This window comes from Trachurus japonicus, chromosome 5 (assembly GCF_045865225.1).
Source record: "Trachurus japonicus isolate A0001 chromosome 5, Traja_1.0".
Lineage (NCBI taxonomy): Eukaryota > Metazoa > Chordata > Actinopteri > Carangiformes > Carangidae > Trachurus > Trachurus japonicus.
This window is the reverse complement of record NC_140911.1, coordinates 11,276,380-11,299,199: the sequence shown is the minus strand read 5'-3', so window position 1 is coordinate 11,299,199 and position 22,820 is coordinate 11,276,380. Positions and strand designations below refer to the sequence as shown.

Genomic DNA, 22,820 nt, shown 5'->3' with positions numbered 1-22,820 from the left:
CGTAGTACACTGCATGCACAAATACATGTGCTATTCTCAGCGAAGTTCTACTTTTGCATCTGTTTGTTTGATCTAATTCATCTTTTCAAACTCAATATAACTATCCACACATGAGGAACTTCAAAGTTCTCAGTCATTAGCATGTGTGATTAGGTTCAAAACATGAGATCTGTTTGGTTTGACGCATGGCTGCCCTCTGTTGGATAAAAGAGGCATTTGACTATGCTGATTTTTTGCCAATACCTCACAACAATGGAGACACATGGGCTCTGTACAGCATTTGTAAATCATATAATTATTATTACTGAGACCAAACTCAGATGGGAGTTGATTCAAATGAGATGCATTACAATATGATTCACCATTTCAAATCACCCCTGACTTATATAAACCTTACAATAAAATTAAATTTACTACCTCATGTGAACATATTTTCAACAAAAAGGAACATTGTGTGTAACAAAGATATTTAAACATGGACTGCTGTAACATTAGGCAGGTGTTCATGTTGTTGTGTCCAGTTGGTTTATGGTTTATTTGCTTTACTGTGATAAGGATCAGTGCACTCACACTATAAAATCACATGAAGTCAACTTTTCAAAGGAGTTTATTTTTTTTATATGTTTCTATATACATAAACATTTACAATGCACTATATGCAAGAGGTACAATCCATAATAACACTATAGGCATGGCCCATAAGAAACAGGTAGAAAAGCTGAACAGTACTTAACAAACAACAGTGTGCTTAAGAAAATAATACAGTTTGATGGGGTGAGAGATCACATGTACTATAGCTGCATTCTGTGTGGAGCAGGTAATGCCTTTAGGTAGGTTATTTAAGAAAAACTATGGATATGTTATTACGTTAGAACAGAGAGAGGAGTGAAACTTCAGTGCCTTTCCTTCTGCTGAGGACATGAGCGGCTCAGATGACTCAAACAGTAAAAGCTTATAGGTAGTTTGACAGTGGCTTTTTCCAGCAGTTTCCTTTACGTCCAAGTGGTTCAACTTTAATTACATCCAGCAGTGTATATACAGCAGGAAAAAAGGCATTAATAAAAATGGCACAATAGTATATTCTTATGTTACTATGTAGTAACTGAATTGTTCAAAATACTAGAAAGATAAAGTATATATAAGTATATAAGACTAGATAAAAGCAAAAATGTTATCAAGGTCTCTTCTCTAGACATGACAGTACAGTACTGTGATAACATAAAGACGAACAAGAAGTACAATTTCATTTCAGGCACATTCATCATCAATTGAAAATTGCACTGCATTCAGCTGTCAGAAATCAATTGGCACTTAAGAACTATATGTACAGTATTCTGAGAGGATGACAAAACCTACAGATCCAAATTCAAAGTATCTGTAAAGGTCTTCATCCATATAGAAGTACTGTTGGGTGGCTGTCATGCTGAGGGTCATTCTATAGCTTGGTCGATAAGAGACTGTGAAAAAAGCCACAAGAAATATAATGTACACACGCACACACACACACACACACACACACACACACACACACTATCATGATGGTTAAGATGACCTCTTACTCAGAACACTGTGTAACGCCATTTCTATACAAATAAATCATATAATTCACTTCAGTATCTGCAGCGTATACTTCACAATATATATTCAGAATACCATATATCTCCAATTTTTCCCTTTTATGAGCTGTGACAACTACTATAGAGCACGGTAATGTTGAAACTGTCTCATGTAAAACAACAAAAGATGTGATGCGATCCAAAAGAGTGGCTAAATAATCCAGTGGAAACTCTTGGAGGAGGACAGCAAAAAAAAAAAAAAAAAAAATTGAGATTTTGGATGAAGCTTGTACAATGGTGAAGCTGAGGGAATAAAATCTTCTTTCTTGGGCTCTTAAATGAAGCATGAGATGTGTCCAATCAGCTCCTGTGAACTCTGCTGGCTCAGAGGAACAAAAGACTTCTCACATAACAAATCATACTCCAACATGAGGTTTCCACTACTTCTTTCCACCTACAGTAGAAGCATCCTTCGGTCTCCCTTCTACCTCCCTACCACAAGGTGGCAGTCATGTCTAAGATGCCCCTGGTAATTAAATTGTCATGTAATATTCCACAACAGGCCAGACATGACAAATCCTCACTGATCATGGTCTGAGTTCAGATGCAGCAGGTAGCTATGTTGTGCTCCACAGAGGAGTTTTAGCAGTCACAGACAGCAGAGCTCGTTTATGCAAAAGAGCAGGTGCTATAAAACAGTAGCCTCCTCCATGGCATTGACCCATCTGAAACACAAGGGAAAGGAGCATTAGATTTAAAGAGGCACTACACATTAAAAAACAAAACAAAACAAAAAACACTTTACTAGTGACAGACAACACTATTTACCGTGAGGAAAACTGAACAACGATCAATTTTGTGCTTATGTTTTTATAACAATTCATTTTATCAGGCAAAGAAGCTCTATTTAGGGGAAATAAATGATCCAATGTTCATGGATCTTGACCCATATGAAAGATTAGAAGTTAGGATATCTTAGCCTGACCTCCTTTCCTTTCTCTTTTCAGAAAGTGCCTTATGAAAGAAGAAGAATGTACGTTTTGATACATAGCTAATGATGGCATCCGGTGTTGGCATTAATAGCTAACTTACCGGTCTTCTTAGAATCTGCTTGTGTTGTGCACATGTATACATACATATGTGTTGGTCCAAATAAAAAACTTGCACGATAATTCAATTATTGTGCAAGTTTTTAGATGTTTTAGATAGGGCACCAATTATCATAATTGGTTCCCTATCTACAGCTAAGATTCAGTTGGAGGAGATTGAAGCTAATGCCCTTTAATAAACACAATCTGTCAGTTTGATTGGTAAGCAGTTTAAAGGAACAGCACAAATCATCACTTAATATACATAATACAAGAATCTTGCCATTTCTCACAGATACAGTGTTTAGGGCTGTTAGATCTATACTTTTACTGAAACATCTCAAGATAATATAGCTCAGTTTAGATAAACAAGTCAAAATCCTAATAAAATATGAAAGGACATGAGCAACAGGCTGTGGAATCAGAGATCTTTAGTTCATAGAGGAGAGTTAACAAAGTTAATCCACGGCCTGCTGTCACACATGCCAGAAATGCCCATCCTTAATCCATGAACAGGTCCCTGGTGGTCTAGTGGTTAGGATTCGGCGCTCTCACCGCCGCGGCCCGGGTTCGATTCCCGGTCAGGGAACTCCCCTTTAGTCAATCACTAGTACAGCCCAGGAATAAAAGTCAATTCATTAGTTCCAGTACACCAATGACAACCATGATTACAATGCTGACCTGCGTGCAGTGTGATGATCATCAGCCCTGAAGGTGTAGTACAGGGTTTTCTTGTGGTAGAGGTGGAACACGTTGCTGCTTTCTTCTCCCTCTGGTCTCTCAGTCAGTTTGACAGTGAAACCCTGCAGAGGTAGACTCTCTGAAGCCACTTTATCCTGAGGATGGCAGAGTGAAGCACAGACACGCGAGTTAAACACACCAGTGTTGTTGTCAGCAGCAATGTGCTTTAAGTGTATCATGGTTCAGTGAGGAACAAAGCAGCACAGCACACAGATGTGGATTTATCAAAAGGAAAAGGAGCGAGCACAGAGAATCCCTTCACATATAAAGTGTTCCGGTAAAGGCAGAACACTGGAAGAGGCGAGGAGGAAGGATAGACAAAGGGTGTGAGGAGGAGGTGCGTCTGTGACTGAGAGATCATGTGTGAGTGTCTTGGGGCTGGTGTGGGAGACTCTGTGCCCCCTCACCTCACGGGCTGTGAAGGTGTAGAGCACCTTGTCTTTGAGGAGGAACCACAGCCGCTTCCACTTCCTCTTGCTCTTCTTCCGGCGCTGCAGGCTGCCGCTCATGGTGGAGCCCTCCACACCAAGCGACACCTGCTGAAACCCATGATATGTTACACACACAGAACCAGACAAGTGTGTGTGTGTGTGTGTTTTTTATATTATGACAATTTATTCCTGTTAATTTGTCCAACACTTATTGAAAAGAGTATGAAGGAAGTTAGTGAATCCTACTGGCAGCTGTTGTGAACTACACACAAGTGTCTAAAACTCATCAGCTGTCATGAATGTTTGGCATTCCAGTTTACAGGCTTTGCAAGTTATTAAAACAGGTCCCTGGTGGTCTAGTGGTTAGGATTCGGCGCTCTCACCGCCGCGGCCCGGGTTCGATTCCCGGTCAGGGAACTTCCCTTTAGTCAATGCCTAGTACAGCCCAGGAATAAAAGTCTTCAACATGCTGAAAGTGAGCATGTCTAACTTCACTCAAACAGGCTAAACTCACATAAAATGTCATTAGCTGTAACAGCTCTTTACAAACACCTGTAAGATGCCACAATGTCCTCATTCAAAACATAGTGCACTTTAATAACTGTTAACAATGGGACTCGAGTAACAGTAGAATTTAATATAGAGACACATAGCATATAAAGTGACTGACAGGGACAGTAAAAACGTGTTTTCTTTTGACAGTGAAATTATCCACCAATGTGGCATTCTAAGTAGGCTACCTGTAGAACAAGACTGAACTCAGCTCTCTACTAACACAGGACATAAATAAACACAATATCCTCATTGAAGACACAGCGCACTCTTAATAAAATGCCAAAATCCACCATGACTGTTAACAGCAGGACTCAAGTAGTGGATGAGATTGATGATATGATTCTAGTCATCATCTGCAATATCTGTCCAGTTAGACGCTGTTGGAGGTTCGTTTTGCAACCTTTTTTTTTTCAGCACAAAATAATTTCATGATAACTGAAAACGATAACTGAAACCTATGAATGTGAATGAGATCATTTGTTTTTAAACGTTCATCCGACGATGGATCAATTTCTGCCACACATATATGACTGTCTACAAGTCCCTGGTGGTCTAGTGGTTAGGATTCGGCCCGGGTTCGATTCCCGGTCAGGGAACAACTCTTTGCATACTGTATAATATGGCCTATAAATAAATACCTGTGAGATTCTACAATGTACCATAAACCAGTGTTCATTCAAACCAAACTGCACTTAAATGAAATATCTCTAGCCTAGTTGAAACATCTGTTCTGACCAACTTGGTGAATTCATTGGTTAGGCTTCGCTGCTCTCACCACCACTGTCAAGGTTTGATTCCTGCTCAGTAAGAGGTAGTCGTAATAGCCGTGCTTTGACAATTTGTCCTAATGTCTGTCTGGTTCATTGATTGAGGCTTATTTTGTGACCATTGTCATGTCAGCACATAGTGAATGTTTATATCTGCAAGTTCAAATCACTGCAGCAGATCAGGACTGCTGGACTGGTCAGGATTAACGCAGATACACGAATGTCTATAAGAACTGATCAAAGAATGGTTCCACTTGCCCTATTTCACTAGAGACCAGGTCCCTGGTGGTCTAGTGGTTAGGATTCGGCGCTCTCACCGCCGCGGCCCGGGTTCGATTCCTGGTCAGGGAACACTCCCTTTAAGTTGTTAATGAGTTAATAAGTATGTAACCTGCAGGTTACAGGTATTTGGGAGTGAGTGTGTCTTGACTCAAACAACACTGAAGTCTGATAAAATGTCACTAGCATGATATCTAACCTGAACACATTTACATTGACTAAGGATAATCTGAGATTATTGGTTTGGATCCATGACCAGTTGTGGTGTGAGAAAAAGGTCAGCAGTATCCTTTGTGTACTGCTTTGTGTTAGGCTAATTGACTCAATAACAGTTCATCCAATGCTGGCTGTAGACTTGGCACACAAGATTTATCATCAATAAGTCCCTGGTGGTCTAGTGGTTAGGATTCGGCGCTCTCACCGCCGCGGCCCGGGTTCGATTCCCGGTCAGGGAACAACTATTTACTCACTGAATACATGCCACATTACACATACTTGTACGATTAGGTTAGATATCACAATGTACCAACAGTAGGTCTTCAATGCAAAAATGTCACCAGCCTCTCTTCTGACCTGTCTTAACAATGGAAACGAAGAACTTAGTGAATTTATTGGTTAAACTTGTTAGGGTTCGCTGCTCTAACACCTCAAGGCTGAATTCTGGTGCGGGGGGGGGGGATATTCATTTTCTTCATATCTATCCATTTAGTTGATGGAGGTGCATTTCTCATCTGATCAGTACTACCAATGGGAATCGAGAACAAGGTTTGAATCCGGCTCAGGAGGAAATAGTCATTGTGCTTTGAAAATTTCGCCACAAAAAAGCCAAAAAAATACAATTGTGTGTGAGAATGTCAGCGGCAGTCTCAATATATCAAAATATGTCCAACCTTACCTATTTGTCTAGGAAAGGAAGTTGTAACATGTGTGATACTCTGACTAAGCCAAGTCAGTCAAATGAATGTTAGCGCTATAACAGAGGCATGTAGGAAAATGTAGTCCACCTGATTGAGAGGGGAGGTGCTCTTCCTGCTCTTCCACAAACTCGGGGTCTGCAGGCTCTGGAAGACAGCGGAGAGGGGACGACTGGCCCGGTGAGTGCGAGGGCTGGAGCTGCCACATGCCGCCGGCACACTTCCACCTGCAGACACATACACAGTTAATACCATGTCCTGGAATAAGACACACACTAAGTTTGTTTCCACTGTGCTTCTCCAACAGTGAATGTTTTACATGTACATAGCTACGATCACCTCTTTTCCTGAGCTCAGCATAGCAGTGGTCACACACTTTGGCCACCCTGTCTTTGAGGTACTTCAGTGGGTATCTATTCCTGGAACAAGCACGGCACACCACCTGCTCAGAGACAGAACAGAAAGAGAATTTACCAACCACAGATGGACACATCCAAATCCTTTAGCTTTAGTGAGGTCGGTTTGATGCATCATTCATGCCCCATATTTGATCTGACACAATGATCAAGCATGCCACATTTCGTTGTGGTATGATTCATAAGCCACAAAGTCACGGCGTTGTATCTGACCTTGCCGCAGGCGTTGCAGTGGTGTCGTCTCAGCGTGAGGCTGAAGTCAGAGGTACAGTTCATGCACATCATCACATGAGAAACTGGCACCAGTACAGGAGCAGCTTCACCCAGGGCCATCCACAACTTCTCCCGTGCCTGTTTGGACCATGAGGGATGATGTTCAAATGTTAGAATAACAATGTCTAATATTTGAAGACACTGACACTTGACAAGAGTGTAGAGACAATTCGGATTCAGCGCTCTCTTGTTTGTGAACTACACACAAGTGTCCACAGCTCATCAGCTGCCATGAATGCCTGACATTCCAGTTCACAGGCTTCACACAGTGCCAACTAAAACAGGTCCCTGGTGGTCTAGTGGTTAGGATTCGGCGCTCTCACCGCCGCGGCCCGGGTTCGATTCCCGGTCAGGGAACTTCCCTTTAGTTCATTACTAATGTATAAGACAGAAATGAAAGTTTGCAACAGGCTAAAACATGCTGAAAGTGGGCGTGCCTTCACTCAAACCAGACTAAACTCACATAAAATGTCATTAGCTGTAACAGCTCTTCACAGAGTATTACAGGCCATAAATAAACACCTGTAAGATGCCACAATGTCCTCATTCAAGACATAGTCCACTCTAATAAAATGCTTAAATCTACCATTACTGTTAACAATGGTACTCAAGTAGTAGTGCATTTAATATAGAGACAAAGTGACTGACAGGGACAGTAAAAACTTGACAGATTTTTTTTTTGACTGTGAAATTATCCACCAATGTGGCAGCTTGTCGTTTTCCCTGTAGTCACAGCTGCCAGTCTGACTTAAACAAAACTGAACGTGACTGATCTGATCATGTTGCTTGATAAGAGAGTACCCCTGTAGGTCATAATCCTGTTTAACCAGATGAGCTTTACTGGAAAAGGCTTTTTGTTGTATATCCTGTCTAGAGTTAATGTAGTGTGCTGGGAACCAGTCATTTGTTGACATTAGTGAAATCCAAGCTGTAAGTAAAGTAGTAAATTCATCATCAGCATATTAAGGCTTCCTTTAGCTGTTGCAATGAGCATCACGTAAATTTTGTTCTTCAACAAAATTTTTTACCATCGTTATAAGTTGTAACATTGATATTTTTCTTACTTCACTGCAGGGTCCACCAAACGTACAGAGTCCTGCAGCATGGTCTGCTATGGCTCGACTTAGTGTGTGGAACCAGTCCTCCCTCTCTCCAACCGAACTGAGGAGATAATCAGATTAAGAGTCACACCTGGCTGGAGATTTCACAGCTTGAGTGATGTTGAACATGTGGTTTTGGCCATCAAATGCTCACCTGGCAGAGAGTGTGATGGTAATGTCCGACACCTCAATTCGTAGACAGTTCAGCACGTTGTCTAGTACAGGTTTGCTCACCTGTGAGGAGCAAAAACACATCAGTATAACACACCTCCCACACAGAGATTATGTTGCAGAAAGGGTGAGACTATCAGAGAAGAGAAAGTGGGTACTTACCTTCATTCCAGACAGAGATAGTGTGTTCTTGAGCCTGTATTTACCATCCTGCTGAGGGTAGGTGTACAGCATTATGTCGTTCATCTGATGAAGAACACAGACAAAGAAAATAAGAGTTATAATATGTCAGATTTCAGTTATTTGTTCATTTGCTTTCCAAAGGTAGATAAACAAAAATGTGAAATATTCTTTGTCCGCAAAATGAGTGAAACTTTGATTTGACGACTCAGAAAAAAATACCCCACTATTACCACAAGGTGGCGACGCTATCTAGAGAGACATATCTATAATTAAAGCTTCACCTCATTGTTTATTCTTTCTTATTTGAAAGCAACCTGCTGGGCTCAACCTATTTACATTATGTTTCCTTTCACAGCACTCACACACGTTGTGATATACAGTGAACACAACATTCCCAGGTACACACACACACGACAAAAAAATCTGCCATTACTGTACAGAAAGTATTTGTTTGCTTGTCAGACTGAAAGTATTGTGATCCCCTGAACATACTGAGAGTCCATTGTGTTATGTGAAGCATTTCATTTCTTCCCAGACAAAAGAAATTACATCATTGGTCACACCTAATGTGTGCTCTAAACATCCGCTGGGGCCATAAAGGCAGCATCCAGGAATTCTCCACCCTGCTCCGGGCTCCAGGCCTCCCCTCGCCCGCCCAAAACTTCTCAGGCTTCACTGAGAACCAGGACTGGGTGGAACCGGCCACCTTCACCACAACAACAACAACACAAACAGCCGCTGCTACGGGTTCACTGGCTGACTGCATGGGCTGGAGACAAAACAGTGCATGATAGCCAAGCCCGAGCCCTGCCTGCGACCTCTGGGCTGCAGCCACCGCAGTCCGCCGGCTCCACCCTGCGCTGCTCATTTACTCAGAGATTCCTTCCACAGAAACCCAACCGAATGCCAAGTTAACGGTCTTCACAAACGACTTTCGCAGATGGGACACGACGTGTACCTACTTGACCCCTTGGCACGTTCGACGTATACTTTTTCAACAGTGGCATTTCATCTCATCGTCTCACCCTTCACCTCCCTCACCTGCCTCTTTCACTCACTCTCTATCCTCTGGCATCGCTCTAGATCTTCTGATCCCCTCCCTCCCTCCCTCCTACAGCCTGTTACTTTTTCTTCTCTGAGCCCACGCTCGTCGCACGGTTGCAGCTTCTCCTTGTCACTCGGGAGAGTGATGGCTTTCATCTTCCCTGTTGTTTGGATTTTCTTTCCTTAAAAGCCAATAAATAACAACTGACCCACTGAAGCCGTCCACTTCAAGGAGCCGAATGGCTATATAACTCTAATAGCCTACAAGTATCCACCACCAAACCTTTTCAGCTATCGATCAACTGTGGTCCAATTTAATGGGAGTGGGGAGAATGATAAGATGGGATTGGACAAAATGAAAAAGATGAATACATCCACAGAGTATCTTCACGTTTCATTCAATCAGCTCAAATAAGCCAAAATCACAAACGCTGCTCCTGCGGATACATATAGCTCAAGAATAATTCATAACATGAGACAGCACTAATTGCACATGGAACAATAGAGTGCGTTTCTCTATTTCACGTTATGTGTTTGTGTAGCACCCCGACCCCTCCTCCTCCTCCTCCTCCTCCTCCTCCCTGCATTCTACAGGGTGTCTGGCCTTCACTTTGCTGTCAGTCCCCTCCCAATACACAGGAAGCCAGCATCCAGTGACCCACACCAAACATCCTGTAAGGAAGTGGGGCCCTGGAAAACAAGTCCTGAGAGGGGAGGAGAGGAGAAGAGCGGAGAGGGAGGCCCTTGCTTGATAGGTGTGGTGCTCTGTGGAGGTCTTACAGCCTTGGCCTCGAGCCCCCCACCCTCATCCCTCCCCGATCTCCATCTCCCAACCTCACCTACCTCACAGACCAACCTACGCCCAACATTCCTCCACATTTTTCACAGATCATGCTAGCTTTGTTTTAACCCTTGCTTCAATGATATGGCAGGTGTTTGCTATTGTAGTGAATTATGTCAAATCAGTGATGTAACAATGATTAAATCCCCATTGGGTTTTTCATTGATTCTGGGCAAAACGATATGCAACAAGAACTCAAATACATAGAAATAATGCCTTGGATTTCAATGTGTCACTCAGATCTTCCAGATATATTGTAAGGACTAAGATATTACATAAATTGCCTTGGAGCCAAGAGTAAGACAGCTAAGGTAGCACTGGCAAAACTTTGTAAAATGACCCCATATGACTTTATCTGCTTTGTTTGGTCCTTACAAAACTGTCATCAACAGTCAGGCAACTGTCCTTTTTTTTTTCAAAAAATGAAATTTTGTTGATCAGTGAGATTGATTTTTGTTTGATCTTTGGTCAGAAGCATGCTAGCTGTTACTCTCTGCTCTAGCCTAGTCTTTATTCTAAGCTAAGCTAATATACTCTTAGCTGTAGGATCATTTCCTAATAAGTGAGTGGTATGGATCTTTACATCTAATTTTGGGCAAATTTCAAAAATATCAAACTTATTTTGAAAAACAAAAGGTAACGGAAGAGGGAAAACAGTACTTTACACTGAAACTCAAGCTTCACACTCTTACTGTATATTGCGCCTGATGTTATGATGTTACGTACAGTGAAGTGATTTATAAAGAAGGTAAAATTACCAGAAACAGGTGGCGCGGCTGCCTGCTTTTCCTCGAGACCTTCATGAGTGTGCCCTCTTTGACAAACATCTGCCAAAAGAAAAAAAACATTAAAACATCAGAAAAACAAATGTTTAGGTCTTAAATCTGCAGATGCAGTTTCAGAACAATGTGTTGCTGTGTTTTGATAAAGACACGATGTTGCTCACCCTCCCAGGCTTCAGAAGGTCCCTCTTCCCTTTCACACTGTACTCTATGTGGACCAGACGCAGCAAGTTCTCCTGCAGGAGAGGACAGAGCGTAGAGAGATTGAAAGGAGGTTATCCCATGATTGATGGAAGAGGAGACAGAGAATGAAATTGTTCCTGTTTGTGCGTGAATGAGGGGGGGAGAGAATGCGGAAATGGATGCGATACTGCGAACTGGGGAGCGAGGGCAGAGATAGAGGGAGCTTGTGTTTCCACTGTTTGTCAGCCTGTGTGTGTGTGTGCATGGAGGAGGAAAAAAACACTTTGTGATAAACAGAGGAGGCAAGCCAAAGTCAGGCTCAGGGGGATCTTGACAGTGACAAGCCAGAGACTCAGTAGTGAGGGGAGGGTTTGTGAATTATCTTCATGGGCTGTTCATGTTTGAGGAGGGGGGCGCGTAGGCCATGTCCACCCTTACACTGCTCCCTTTGTGATGATACACCTGGGACTATCTGTTGACATCATCCCTCCTCGCCCCCTTTTGCGTTAATCTGCAAGCTGCGGAGGCCAGCACCAAAGAAAGATAGACCTCTCCTTCACTCCGTTGTGTCATTTAGAAGAGGCAGGGAAAAAATCCTCGACAGTCTAACTAGCTCACACTTGATCTCCATCTTTAAATCGCTCTTTCATTGCCAAGTGTCTCAATAACAGCCGAGCCAGACTGTGAATATGTCAAGCTTGACAGGAGCTTTAACGGGCTGAATGAAAACACGTGAGGCGTATCCAGACAAAACTCACCCCCTGCTTCAGATTGTCATTGGCCTGGTCCGCCACCTCGGACACGATCACCAAGGCAGCTGCAACACAAACACAGAAAGAAAGAGAAAGAGAGATTTATGTGCAACTGGCTTCAATAAAGACACTCACTCAGTGGCTGTGACTTGACAACTAGACCCTGATACATGTTGAGCAGCTGCAGTGTTTTATGTGTGGGTGTGTGTGACTTCAACTACAGAAAAAAAAAAACACTGCTTAATGTTTGAGGTTATGAAGTTTTACCTTGCGTGTCCTCATATTCTTTAGAGTCAGGAGACAGGTTGTTCAGGTAATCTGGAGAAAACAGAGAAAAATAATCCTGGCATGAAGATACAGGTCTCAAACCGATTATTTCACTACAATAAAATGCAAGTTAATTAGAAAAACGGTGGCCTCATGAGGTAAATCCATGACATGATGCTATTTCCCCTGTCTTATCCAATTGAGTGAAATTTTCATGGGCCTCCTGTGTGCACATATGTTTGTGTTTTACCTGTGAGAAGCATCCGATATTGAAGCACTCTCACTATGACCTGCAGCAGCTGGTGTTTCAGTGGGATTTCAGCCTCTTCTGGGCCTCGAGTCTGTGCACACAAACACACACACACACACACACACAAACATGCACCACAGTAACAGTCAGAATGGAAGAGAGCTGGATACACAATTTCCCAACATTTCAGATGGCTTTTATTTGTATTCAGTAACTGTAACTGTGTTGTAACAGTTGTTTAACTGTGTGGACCTTGGACATCGAATCATTTCTGCTGGACAAAAAAACTCTTGCAGAATTAAATTATCAACAACAAACCCTCGTCTCCATTGAACCACAGCCCTTGTGTCCACTAAACAAAGGTAACCTCTTCAATTCGATGCTGCGAGTCAAGGTCACACGAGTGACCAAGGGAACACTGAGGCGCAGGCTGACCTTCACACATCTTCTCACCGCACAAAAAACCCCAGGAACAACTCCCATTCTTCTTCTCGGAGCAGTCATTTGCAGGTGAAAGGGGACAGAAATTGGCACAATCAAAGAGAGCTTCAGAAAATCAATCAGGACCTAATTGTCTCTGACAGGTATTTATGCCCTGAGCGGTAGAGGAGCAACGGGGGACTGGCTGCATGTGCGCGCTCAGACACACACACACATACACACAGTCATTTCTAATCCAATGAAGTCCTACCCTTCATTAGAGAGGCACAGATAGCACCCTGCGGGAAACAGCATCTTCATCTTATTTACCCTGCACCCACACACACACACTCACACACACACAAACACATACAATATGTCATTTATACACACACACGCACACACAGACCTTGGGGTTGCTGATAAGATAACCCTGATTGAGCCAGTAAAGAGGAGAGACAAGGATGCGAGTTATTACACACCACTCTTTGTCTTCATTATCACAGTCTGGAGTGCAGGAGTAAAACAGAGAGCTGATGCATCCTTTAATGAGCAGGCCTTCACAAATCCTTGTCTCTGTTTCTCCTCCTTTTTTTTGCGTAATCATCCTTTTCTCTGTAACCTCAGGCCTCAGCAACAACCTCTAACTGAGTTCCTCTCACTTCTGTCTTCTCCTGCCCCCCGATCACCGCATGATGCATCGAGTACGATAATAACCAGCTCTTCATTACTAACCCCGTCTGGCTTCAGAACATCCTCCCTCTCCTCAAGTGTTGCTTGTAAATTGTCATCCAATTGACACTTGTTCAGAGGAAGTGGCTTTGCGGAGATGGTAATTAGCGTGTGGTTTGTTTGGGTGAGCTAGCCAAATGGAGGAGGAGAGAAGAGGGGAGTGTGCGATGCCTCGTGCTGGGAGATGAATGCATACACTCACACAGACACGCACAAGCACGGACAAACACACCTTTCAGGCCCAGCTGATTTGCCGCCTGCACACACAACTGATCTAATTGGGGAGTTGTAAAGGAGGCTGCTTCTCTAATTAGCTTCTGTCTGCCTCATTGCCCAGCTGCCTTTACAAGGAATTCACTCCATCGCTCTCTCCCTCTATCGCCCTCTGTCCACCTGCTGCACAGCCTCCTCTTCCCCTCCTGGGCTTCTTGCACGGGAGAAAACGCACACAAACTCTGGCTCACGTTATGCATATAAATTCAAACTGAAGAGCTTCGGAAAGAGATTTCACGAAGGCGGTTCCTCAAGAACGACACAAATTTGCGTATGTACGCACCGCTGCCAAACAATTAGACGCAAACACAGAGGTGCAAACCGCACACAAAAACATCACACTGGGTTGGCCAGAGCTCATATAGATGGTGCTGTAAACAAGCACGTGCGCTGTGGAGAGGAGGCTTTAATCCTGTAAGGGTCTAGCTCTGATCTGATCAGGGTCTGTAGCTACTTCATCACTGTCATCGCCACATCCACAATGAAATTACTACCACTTATACTGCTGGACTTTGGCTTGTAGCAATAATGGTGGAGGGGCGTTGGGGTTGGGGGATGGAGAGGAGAGAGAGAGGTGTTGAGGGTCTTAAAGCAAGAGAGAGAAACACTATCATGAAGCATAATGACTGAAGAAATGTCACACAGCCAACAGACCGTCTGTTGTCCCCTCTCAGACGTATAGCCACACTGATTCCTGTGGCTGTGACCCCTCACAGTCGTCTCTCTCGGCCCTCCTTCTTCCTCATTACAGAGGGGTCACACACACCGTGCCACTCCCGAGGCGGTGATCTGATACAGAGCAGCATCAATCACACACAGTGCATTGGTGCTGGAGAGAGCGGGAGGACAGATCCCAGGTTACAGGCTTATAATATGCAATATGGGAAAAGTAAATACAATATGTGGTGCGAATACGCAGTGACAGGTGTTGTGAGTCTGCCAGCGGGCCGACAAAAGGTTATTGAATATGCCTGTGGGTGTTAATTTTGAGGTGTAAGATGAATCACAGGCTTTACTGTATGTGGATACAAGTGTGGAAAGAGAGAGAGAAAACAACGACTCTCATCCACTGACTTAGGTCCTTAGGAAATGTGATGTCCTCTGTGCTATTATCTTTTGCTGCAAATCAAGCCATTTATGGCTCCTGCAGAAAGCAATTATTGGTTTATGAAGTGGCAAAAAGGGACCCATGATGTCAGAGTCGTGAGGTTAGAATAAAGGGGAACATCATTAACTGATCAAGGTTATCAAGGCCTGAATAACTGATTGATTTAGACCAAGAGTGAAAATGTGCTCTACGGTAAATTTCAGTGTTTACTTTAACATGACGACGGTTTCTTCATCATCATCTCTCACCTCCGCTCCCTTCTATTTACACTAATTCCACTAAAGTCTGGCAGAGCCCAAGTCTTTGTGGGAAGAACCGGCAGCTGCTGCTGAATATTCATGAGCGGAGACAGTCGGTGCCTTGTCCGTTCACTTTTCTTATCAAACCACAAACGCCTGGAACCATTGTGTCAGCCACTCTCGGCGAATCGGAGTTCAGCATGGCGCCGGTAAAGCGTAAATTTGGGCAGAAAGGTGCTGAGTGCAAGAGGCAACTTTGTGAAACACAACACTTTAACATGCACACGGCACACGCAGGACTGAATTTCCATATAAACCAGTTTTAAAAGAACAACCATGCCTCATTTCCAGTAGGAGACTTTTTCCACACGCTCTCATCAAGTGAAAACATTATCATCCAGTTAGTTAGTTAGTTAGTTACTGTAGTAGCTGTGGCTTGTAACTAATTTTCATGTGTCTGTGAGTTGTTACAGAGCAGCTTTAGCTCTGTAAGTGGTGAATCAATGCTATAGACACAGAGCTGCATGGAAATGAGAAATCTATTGCTGAATCTCTGAGGCCTTATCTATGGGCTCTCTTAATATCCTGTCTTTTAGTTAAAAACAGTCAGTTGCATTGTTGCCAAAACAGACTGTATACATTCCTATTCAACACACGGGCAAAGTGTTGATTAGGAAATCCAAGAGCAGAATTCAGACAAAACCTTCACTGGATTTTGATCCTTTTTCCCCCCAAACCCACACTTCCTGGCTCCCCAGGGAGCATCAAGGATGAAGAGATTCATGCTGGACAAAGAATTTGGTGTTGAGTGGATATAAAATATGCGAGCATGACAGTGGAAAGGTCAGTCCCATGGAGAGGAGCTGGATAGGGAGGGTTTAGCAAAGGTCATTATCTCCCCATGGTAGCTGGGTGACAAAAAAATAAGTTGAGCGCTGCTGAGTATCAGGGGAAATACCAGGTCCAATCCCTGCTCTGTGGAAACAATCACAAGGTCTCATTTTCCCTCCGCAAACATGGAAACCGAACCTGAGATTTAAATATGTGACTGTCAAAACAGTTTTAAGGAGGATCCTTGGGAGCCACGCAGAGCTTCACACCCACACATAGTTGGCACTTAGTGTTCATAATAAGAAAACAAAATGAAAACAGAGCTATAAGACGACGGACAAGAAGTCACAGCAACAATCACATCATCAACATCTGGTTCACATTCTTGTCCTTACCTCAAATTTCTTGACGATGCTGGCGAAGGCTGAGTTGCTCCTGCAGCTCTCCTCCAGTAAGGACATGCTGCGGTCATACTCTGAGATGTAGGTGTCAAACACACTGAAGTCCTCCCGACGAGACAGGATCACATCCACCACCCTCTGGCTCTCCTCCCTTCACAGTGAGGGAGATCAAAGATGAAGTACAGTCTCTTTAGATACCGTATGTACAGTTAATATCGACCTTGTCCCGCCCGCTTTTACCTCAGTTATCATCTTCCTACTTTTTCCAGATAAATATTAGATTAGTTATTATAGATTAATATTTCACAAACAGATGAGAACATTTTGCCATGTGAGTTGTTAAAAAGCTGTGTATTCATTGTGGTCTGTCTGAGGATTATCATTTGTCCCATTGTGATATACAAAAAGTTGAGGCTAATGAGAAGCTGTTGTTGAGGGTCTCCTACTAAATAACACTAGTGACCTGAATTAATAGTTCTTAATATTGGGAAATAAACACAATCATCTTAGCTTAGCTTAGATTATCTAGCTGTGACTGGACTTCACTATGCTGATGAGAAAATAGTTTGGCATGTAACTATGTATAAAGTGGATTAAGTAAAAAGGAAAAGACAGGCAGATTTGTATTGCATTTGTTCAGATCCAGACTAAATGCTCCCCTGTTCCCTGACTTTATGCTGAATAGATGGATATTGGTTTGCTAATTTGGGCTTTAGAAAATAAATTAAAAGATGTATTTTCCAAAATATTGAACTATTCCTATCAGGACCAAATTAAAAATGAGAAAAACACACTACAGGGGCTCCTGGGTGTTGATTAATCTGCACTGAATTTGATTAAAAACTCCAACACAAACTGCTCTTGAACATTTTCCCAATAGATATTCAGTGTCGAGTGATTTGACTGGTGTTTCTCACCACTGCCCGATGCGCTCCTCCAGCTCGGTGAGGATGCTGCTGTGGAGGGTGTAGACCTGGGGCAGCACGCCCAGTATCTCTCCCAGTCTCTGCTCCTCCAGCGCTGGCTCCCCATCCTCACCCGCTGCGTTGACCACCGCTGACCTAAAGTCCTGCACCAGAGAGGGGAAAACAGGATTCATGAGGACAGATCTTTTTTAGATGACACAACGTTGTTGGGGGGGCGAAGAATAGAGAGAGGAATGGAGGAAATGGTTGTGGGGATGGAAGGAAGGAGGAAGGGAGGGAGAGAGAGCAGGAGGGATTAAAAGCGTAGAGGAATGAGGTATGAACAGGGGGGAGAAAAATGGAAGGAAGGAAGGTCAGATCCTCCTAAACATCCTTCCTGCCACCCTCCCTTCATATCACCTCAGTACTTTGGGCTCTGTCCAGGCATTCAGGAAAGGCGGCACTGCTTGCACAAGAGCTACACACCAGGTGTTGTTGCATAATGACCTTGGTGCTCAATGACACAATGCTGTTTTGTACATAGCCCCCACTTTTCATCTCTTTGAAGACAAGGGCCCGATATTCACTAATATACAGTTAATATACGTCCGTTGAAGTCCATTCAGCAGACATAAAACTTGTGCAGCCGGCCTTAATAGCTACAGTGTCAGTGACTAAGAGGACTAATATGTGGAGTTATGGCACACACACAAGTGAGGTCATTTAGCTACTCAGCAAACGAAGACAGAAAAAACGTGAGGAGGCATTGACATGCTTTTAAAAAAAAAATCTCTGCCTCCTGTGTGGGTAAAGAGGCAAGCATCATATATAAAGCCTTGGTGAGTCTGTGAGGGATAAGTGTCTGGAGCCTGTCTGTTCCCGTTCTGAGTAAAGCACAGACATAAAACAAATAGAGACGTCCCAGCTGGAGGTGAAATGATGTGGTGACACCGGGCGCTTCAGAACATGACATTCATCATGCACGATCGATCGCAGATAAGTTAACATTCATCATGTCTGATGCTGAACAACTCTGGTTGACTTTGTCTCCCAGGTTACATACATGGATTCAGACCCATGAATGAGAGGAGCTTCCTTTACTCTCCACCTTATCCCCATTTTCCTCACGTTTGTTGGGTCAAGAAGCAGCGTTAAGCACTTGGCCGAGGAAGCAGTCATGTTCGGTTACAGCTCAGCACAGAGAATCTGTCCAGAGGTCACGGGTTACAAATAATAAGAAAAAAAAAAGAAGTCTGTGGCTCACATATCGAAGCTGTTACAGGGAAAGTCCTTTAGAAGAGGAGCATGGCCTCCCTTCCTATGTGGAGACAGGGTCTGGAAATTCTTTGTATTCTTGTTATTCCTTATCAAACAATGGAACAATAGCTCATGTGCGCCTCTCACTTAACACTGCTCCTGTTGCCCCCCCCCACTCCCCAAACTCTGTGTTTGTGCATGTTGTGCCGCTGGAGCGTTTCCCTGCTCGGGAATCGCCGGGTGTCATGCTAATTATGACATCAGCCCGCATCAAACAGAAACTAACACCTCCACAAATCACTCTTTGAAGACTAATAAGAGCCTGACACTGTACCTATGCATTATGCAACGGCGTGATGAAAAAGCCTTCAAAGTCACCTCTGAACGGCGGCAAAGAGATTAAATTAGGTGGCATCGTAACCCTGAAGAGGAACCAACAAGCCGAGGCCTCTCAGTGTCCTTTAAAGTGGGAAATTTTGTGTATAAACAGACGATTTACTCTGAAAAATGGTTCAGACACCAAATTACCGTGAGAACGTCACATTTGAAGCACCGACGCCCGCATCGAGTTGCAGCATATGTTTCTGTCTATGCTAATTAGTATAATTGAGCGTCATGATGAGATCGGAGATTTATGATTATTAGGAGTCCGTTGCATAATATTTGCATTAGTTGCCGTTTTAATGACCTCAAATTGCACATTACACAAAGCAGCTGCTTTTGTACTCGCGGCAGGCTTTCATAAATCACAGCGAGGGGGCACACGTAAGAAATTCAGGTTATGACCTTATTCAAGGTTATAAGGTACAGGCTGACTGATGGGCTTCTCTCGGTTCAATCTCTCTACCTGTCAGATTTGTACCGACAACCGTCGCCACAGCAGCTCCACACACTATTCCACCTCCTTTTAAGAGATTCCTTTTTGATCGAAGAAAAAAAATTGTTGTTTACCGTCTCAGCGTCCTTCTTTGCTCCTAACTCTGCAGGGACGTGTTCGTGTTTTGTTTTGACAGGCAGAGAGTGAGGAATGATGGGAACAGATGACGACAGTTGGCTGTGATGCACAACTGACCCCAAGAGGCTTACCACAGCTCACCTTTAAAATCCTCTGTCCTGCCTGAACTATATTTGTTACGCTGTTGAGAGGGAACTTCACAGTTTTTATGGCCAACCTCCAACATAAGGAGCTCATATCGTGCATCCAATATAAACACTATAAAAGGCCCCAGCAGCCTTTTCGTGACCTTTAGGCAGCAGAGTGCCAGACCAGTTGCTCGTGTATCTGCACACGCCAGTATCAGTGGAGCGAGGATACAAGGAAAGCATCACTGAGAGTGGCTGGTGTACGGAAGCTGCGTCATCTTACAACTGACCACACCAGAGTACATGTCAACTCTGTCAAGACCAGGAAGTCGACCTTGCTGCAACAACATTGATAAACCTGAGCAGAGCCTTGCAACAGGGGCGAGGAGGAGGAGGAGAAGGAGACAGAGACTGGGGAGCAGACACACAGGATATGATGTTATCAGTGGGTTTTCAAGACGGTTTAATAGGCCTCGAAGCGGGAGACATTTAAAGCTTAGGTGAGCTTTTCTTACCTCTTCAAGGTGCTTGATGGCGCTGACGTGTCTGCAAAACAAGCAGAGAGAGGTGTGAGATTTACTCAAACTGCTAAAAGGAATTTACAACCTTCTGCACAACCACATTAATCTTACAAGACTCATTAAATTATTTTAATTATGCATGATGAGGAAAACTACATCAGAAGAATGGCTAAGTAAGTAGCCAGGGCAAGGACAAGGCTGGTGTATTTAATAAGTTACAACAAGACACTCGTGTAATTGGCTGTCAGTCAGTCTGCAGGTAGCTCAGTGGATGAGCTTATAGGAGCAGGGAAGAGGGAGCTGGAAGGACCAGGAGTGCAATAGGGAAAAAAAATAAGATGCAGTTTGTTTGTGTGTGATGACATGCACGGAGAGAAGTGCAAATTGGGGGGAATTCCTCGAGTGCAGATGCTTACAGTCTCTCAGAGTCGACGAGCTCTTTGGCGACGTAGAACGCTCGGGATCGGCCATCAATCTGCGTGACAAGGAGGGAGAACAGTGGGAGATGAATGAACACAGCTAATGTTTAAAGCCTCTCCGCGGGCACTTATTCCTCTCAGACATTAATAGGAACAGCTATGAAGCAGCCAAGAGGACTGGTAAAAAAGAAAATTCACTTTTTTTTCCTCCTTTTTTTTTTTTTTTTTAAAGATATGTGCTGTCAAAATAAGACAGATTATTTCATTACACTTCTGCATAGACATGAAGCCTTTCTCAAATACGGCACTTTTAAATTCAGATGCATTATGTATGAGATGCTGTGTGTGTGTGTGGTGACAACAACGCTGCCCATTGATTTAGAGGCTAATCACAGGGTCTCAAAACATCCGAGCCAAAACATAACATTGAAGCCATTTAGGGGGGAGGGGGGGGTTTACCGGCAAGGCTCCTGTGCTTTGTTGGTGTTATTTTTTCCTATGTGGGGCATTCCACAAATACCTAATGAAAGGCATTTACTGATCCTCTTTTCCTTGAAATAAAACCAAAACACACTTCCATTAAATTAAAACCGTTCCAGAGGCCAACTCAAGTCTCCTTGGTCCTCTTCCTCTCTGCATTTTCTTCATTTTATTGTGTTTTTTTTTCCTTTGAAGAAGAATTAAACAAGGAAATGTGTGTCACATGATGGGAGCAGGGGCCTAATATCACTGTGGTTGCAGCAGCAGCAGCAAAACGGGTGGCGTCATATCGGTGATTCACTGTTCAGACATCTGGGTGAGTTTGAGGTGACACATCACAACTAAATTCATGTGTATATTAGTAACAGGTGGATCACTATTAGTCCTGTATATGTCCCATAGTGCATGCATGTCTCTCAGGATCTCTTGGCTCATACCTGTCAGGTCTTAAAATCCCAACCTATCAATACAATAAAACATTTAAGAGGCCCCTTGCAGTGTTTTTATTCATCATGTTGATTTGCTGGATAATTATATAGCTCAGAGAACTGCTTCTAACAAACGACATGTCTCTGTATCTCACCTGTCGGTCGTAACTCTGGTCCGCCACCCCCTCCTCTTCCTCCGAGGTTCGGCCGTGGTCCTCGTCCCCTGACAGCCCAGCAGAGGCAGGATTCATGGGGAAAGGCTCGGTGTAGGCACTGCCATGGCGAGAGAAGACAGTGTTAGCACAGCAAAGCAACACTAGTACTGAAATGAGAACAGTTATGTACATACACACTGCAGCATGTCTTCAATATCTTTGCTTTAACCATCTTTAAAACATCTTCAACAGGGAATGTACGGCAACAGAGAGGAGGCATTTTCCAAATGTACAATTACTAAAAGGCAGTGATTGTGTCCTATAGCCTATAATCTTTTTAGCAGCATATTCTCAAACCACTGAGCAATATTCTAAGTCCCCTATTAATATATGTTTTCCTTTTTCCTGTGTGTGTCTCTGAACATTTCCATTCGTCCTCCCGTGGCCCAATGTAATCCCTTTCACGGGTCGTTCCTCTCACAGATGGCACAGTTGTGTACGGACACTCCTAATCCTTTTGTGCGCCGCTGTACCTGAGGGGGCCACCCTGTAGGTCATTTCACAATGTAATCCCTTTAAATGTTACCTGCTGTAATTATTAATGTCCTCTGGCCCATTAAGACCCATTCAATATGCTTGACCGCATTTAACACCGCCAGGGTGAGGACCGGATAATAGCAAGTATTATAAAAGCAGATATAAGACAGCTAGAGGACAACAAGGGATTGTTGCCAGGTTCGATTGAAAGTTTATGTCATATATAATATAATACACCTATGTTACATAACAGAGCATTTATGTATAGTGTAAAAGTGGCAGTTTTTGCAGTATGTCACATAATATGGTGGATAATGGGAGACAGCAGAGAAATGCACTACCACATGTAACTTTGCAATCTTTCAGTTCTGTTGTAGTATAGATACTGCAGTGATGTCTTATACAACGGACCTGAGAGGTCAACACAACCATGGTTCA

General features: G+C 43.4%; 1 protein-coding gene and 5 non-coding genes across 7 annotated transcripts in view; 5 read left to right on the top strand and 1 right to left on the bottom strand.

Moving 5' to 3' along the window:
- Positions 1–589: 589 nt before the first annotated feature.
- The window catches only part of fgd5a (FYVE, RhoGEF and PH domain containing 5a), a 34,155-nt gene continuing 11,924 nt past the window's right edge, over positions 590–22,820 (bottom strand). The window contains exons 3-21 of one of the 2 annotated variants that reach the window (XM_085776153.1): positions 21,846–21,963; positions 20,780–20,838; positions 20,358–20,388; positions 17,515–17,666; positions 16,592–16,748; positions 12,594–12,684; positions 12,344–12,394; positions 12,083–12,141; positions 11,306–11,377; positions 11,118–11,186; positions 8,454–8,537; positions 8,275–8,354; positions 8,085–8,181; positions 6,961–7,098; positions 6,671–6,773; positions 6,422–6,558; positions 3,793–3,921; positions 3,326–3,480; positions 590–2,281 (exon numbers count right to left, since the gene is read on the bottom strand). In XM_085776153.1, the coding sequence (XP_085632279.1) occupies positions 2,245–2,281; positions 3,326–3,480; positions 3,793–3,921; positions 6,422–6,558; positions 6,671–6,773; positions 6,961–7,098; positions 8,085–8,181; positions 8,275–8,354; positions 8,454–8,537; positions 11,118–11,186; positions 11,306–11,377; positions 12,083–12,141; positions 12,344–12,394; positions 12,594–12,684; positions 16,592–16,748; positions 17,515–17,666; positions 20,358–20,388; positions 20,780–20,838; positions 21,846–21,963 (1,819 nt within the window). In that variant the 3' untranslated portion in view covers positions 590–2,244. The remainder of the gene's footprint in view (positions 2,282–3,325; positions 3,481–3,792; positions 3,922–6,421; positions 6,559–6,670; positions 6,774–6,960; positions 7,099–8,084; positions 8,182–8,274; positions 8,355–8,453; positions 8,538–11,117; positions 11,187–11,305; positions 11,378–12,082; positions 12,142–12,343; positions 12,395–12,593; positions 12,685–16,591; positions 16,749–17,514; positions 17,667–20,357; positions 20,389–20,779; positions 20,839–21,845; positions 21,964–22,820) is intronic. The other variant, XM_085776154.1, reaches the window with a different exon arrangement.
- On the top strand, positions 3,162–3,233 carry trnae-cuc (transfer RNA glutamic acid (anticodon CUC)). Its single transcript has one exon. It is a non-coding gene; the product is annotated as a tRNA-Glu (tRNA).
- trnae-cuc (transfer RNA glutamic acid (anticodon CUC)) lies at positions 4,162–4,233 on the top strand. Its single transcript has one exon. It is a non-coding gene; the product is annotated as a tRNA-Glu (tRNA).
- Positions 5,418–5,489, top strand: trnae-cuc (transfer RNA glutamic acid (anticodon CUC)). Its single transcript has one exon. It is a non-coding gene; the product is annotated as a tRNA-Glu (tRNA).
- On the top strand, positions 5,801–5,872 carry trnae-cuc (transfer RNA glutamic acid (anticodon CUC)). The gene has a single exon. It is a non-coding gene; the product is annotated as a tRNA-Glu (tRNA).
- On the top strand, positions 7,306–7,377 carry trnae-cuc (transfer RNA glutamic acid (anticodon CUC)). The gene has a single exon. It is a non-coding gene; the product is annotated as a tRNA-Glu (tRNA).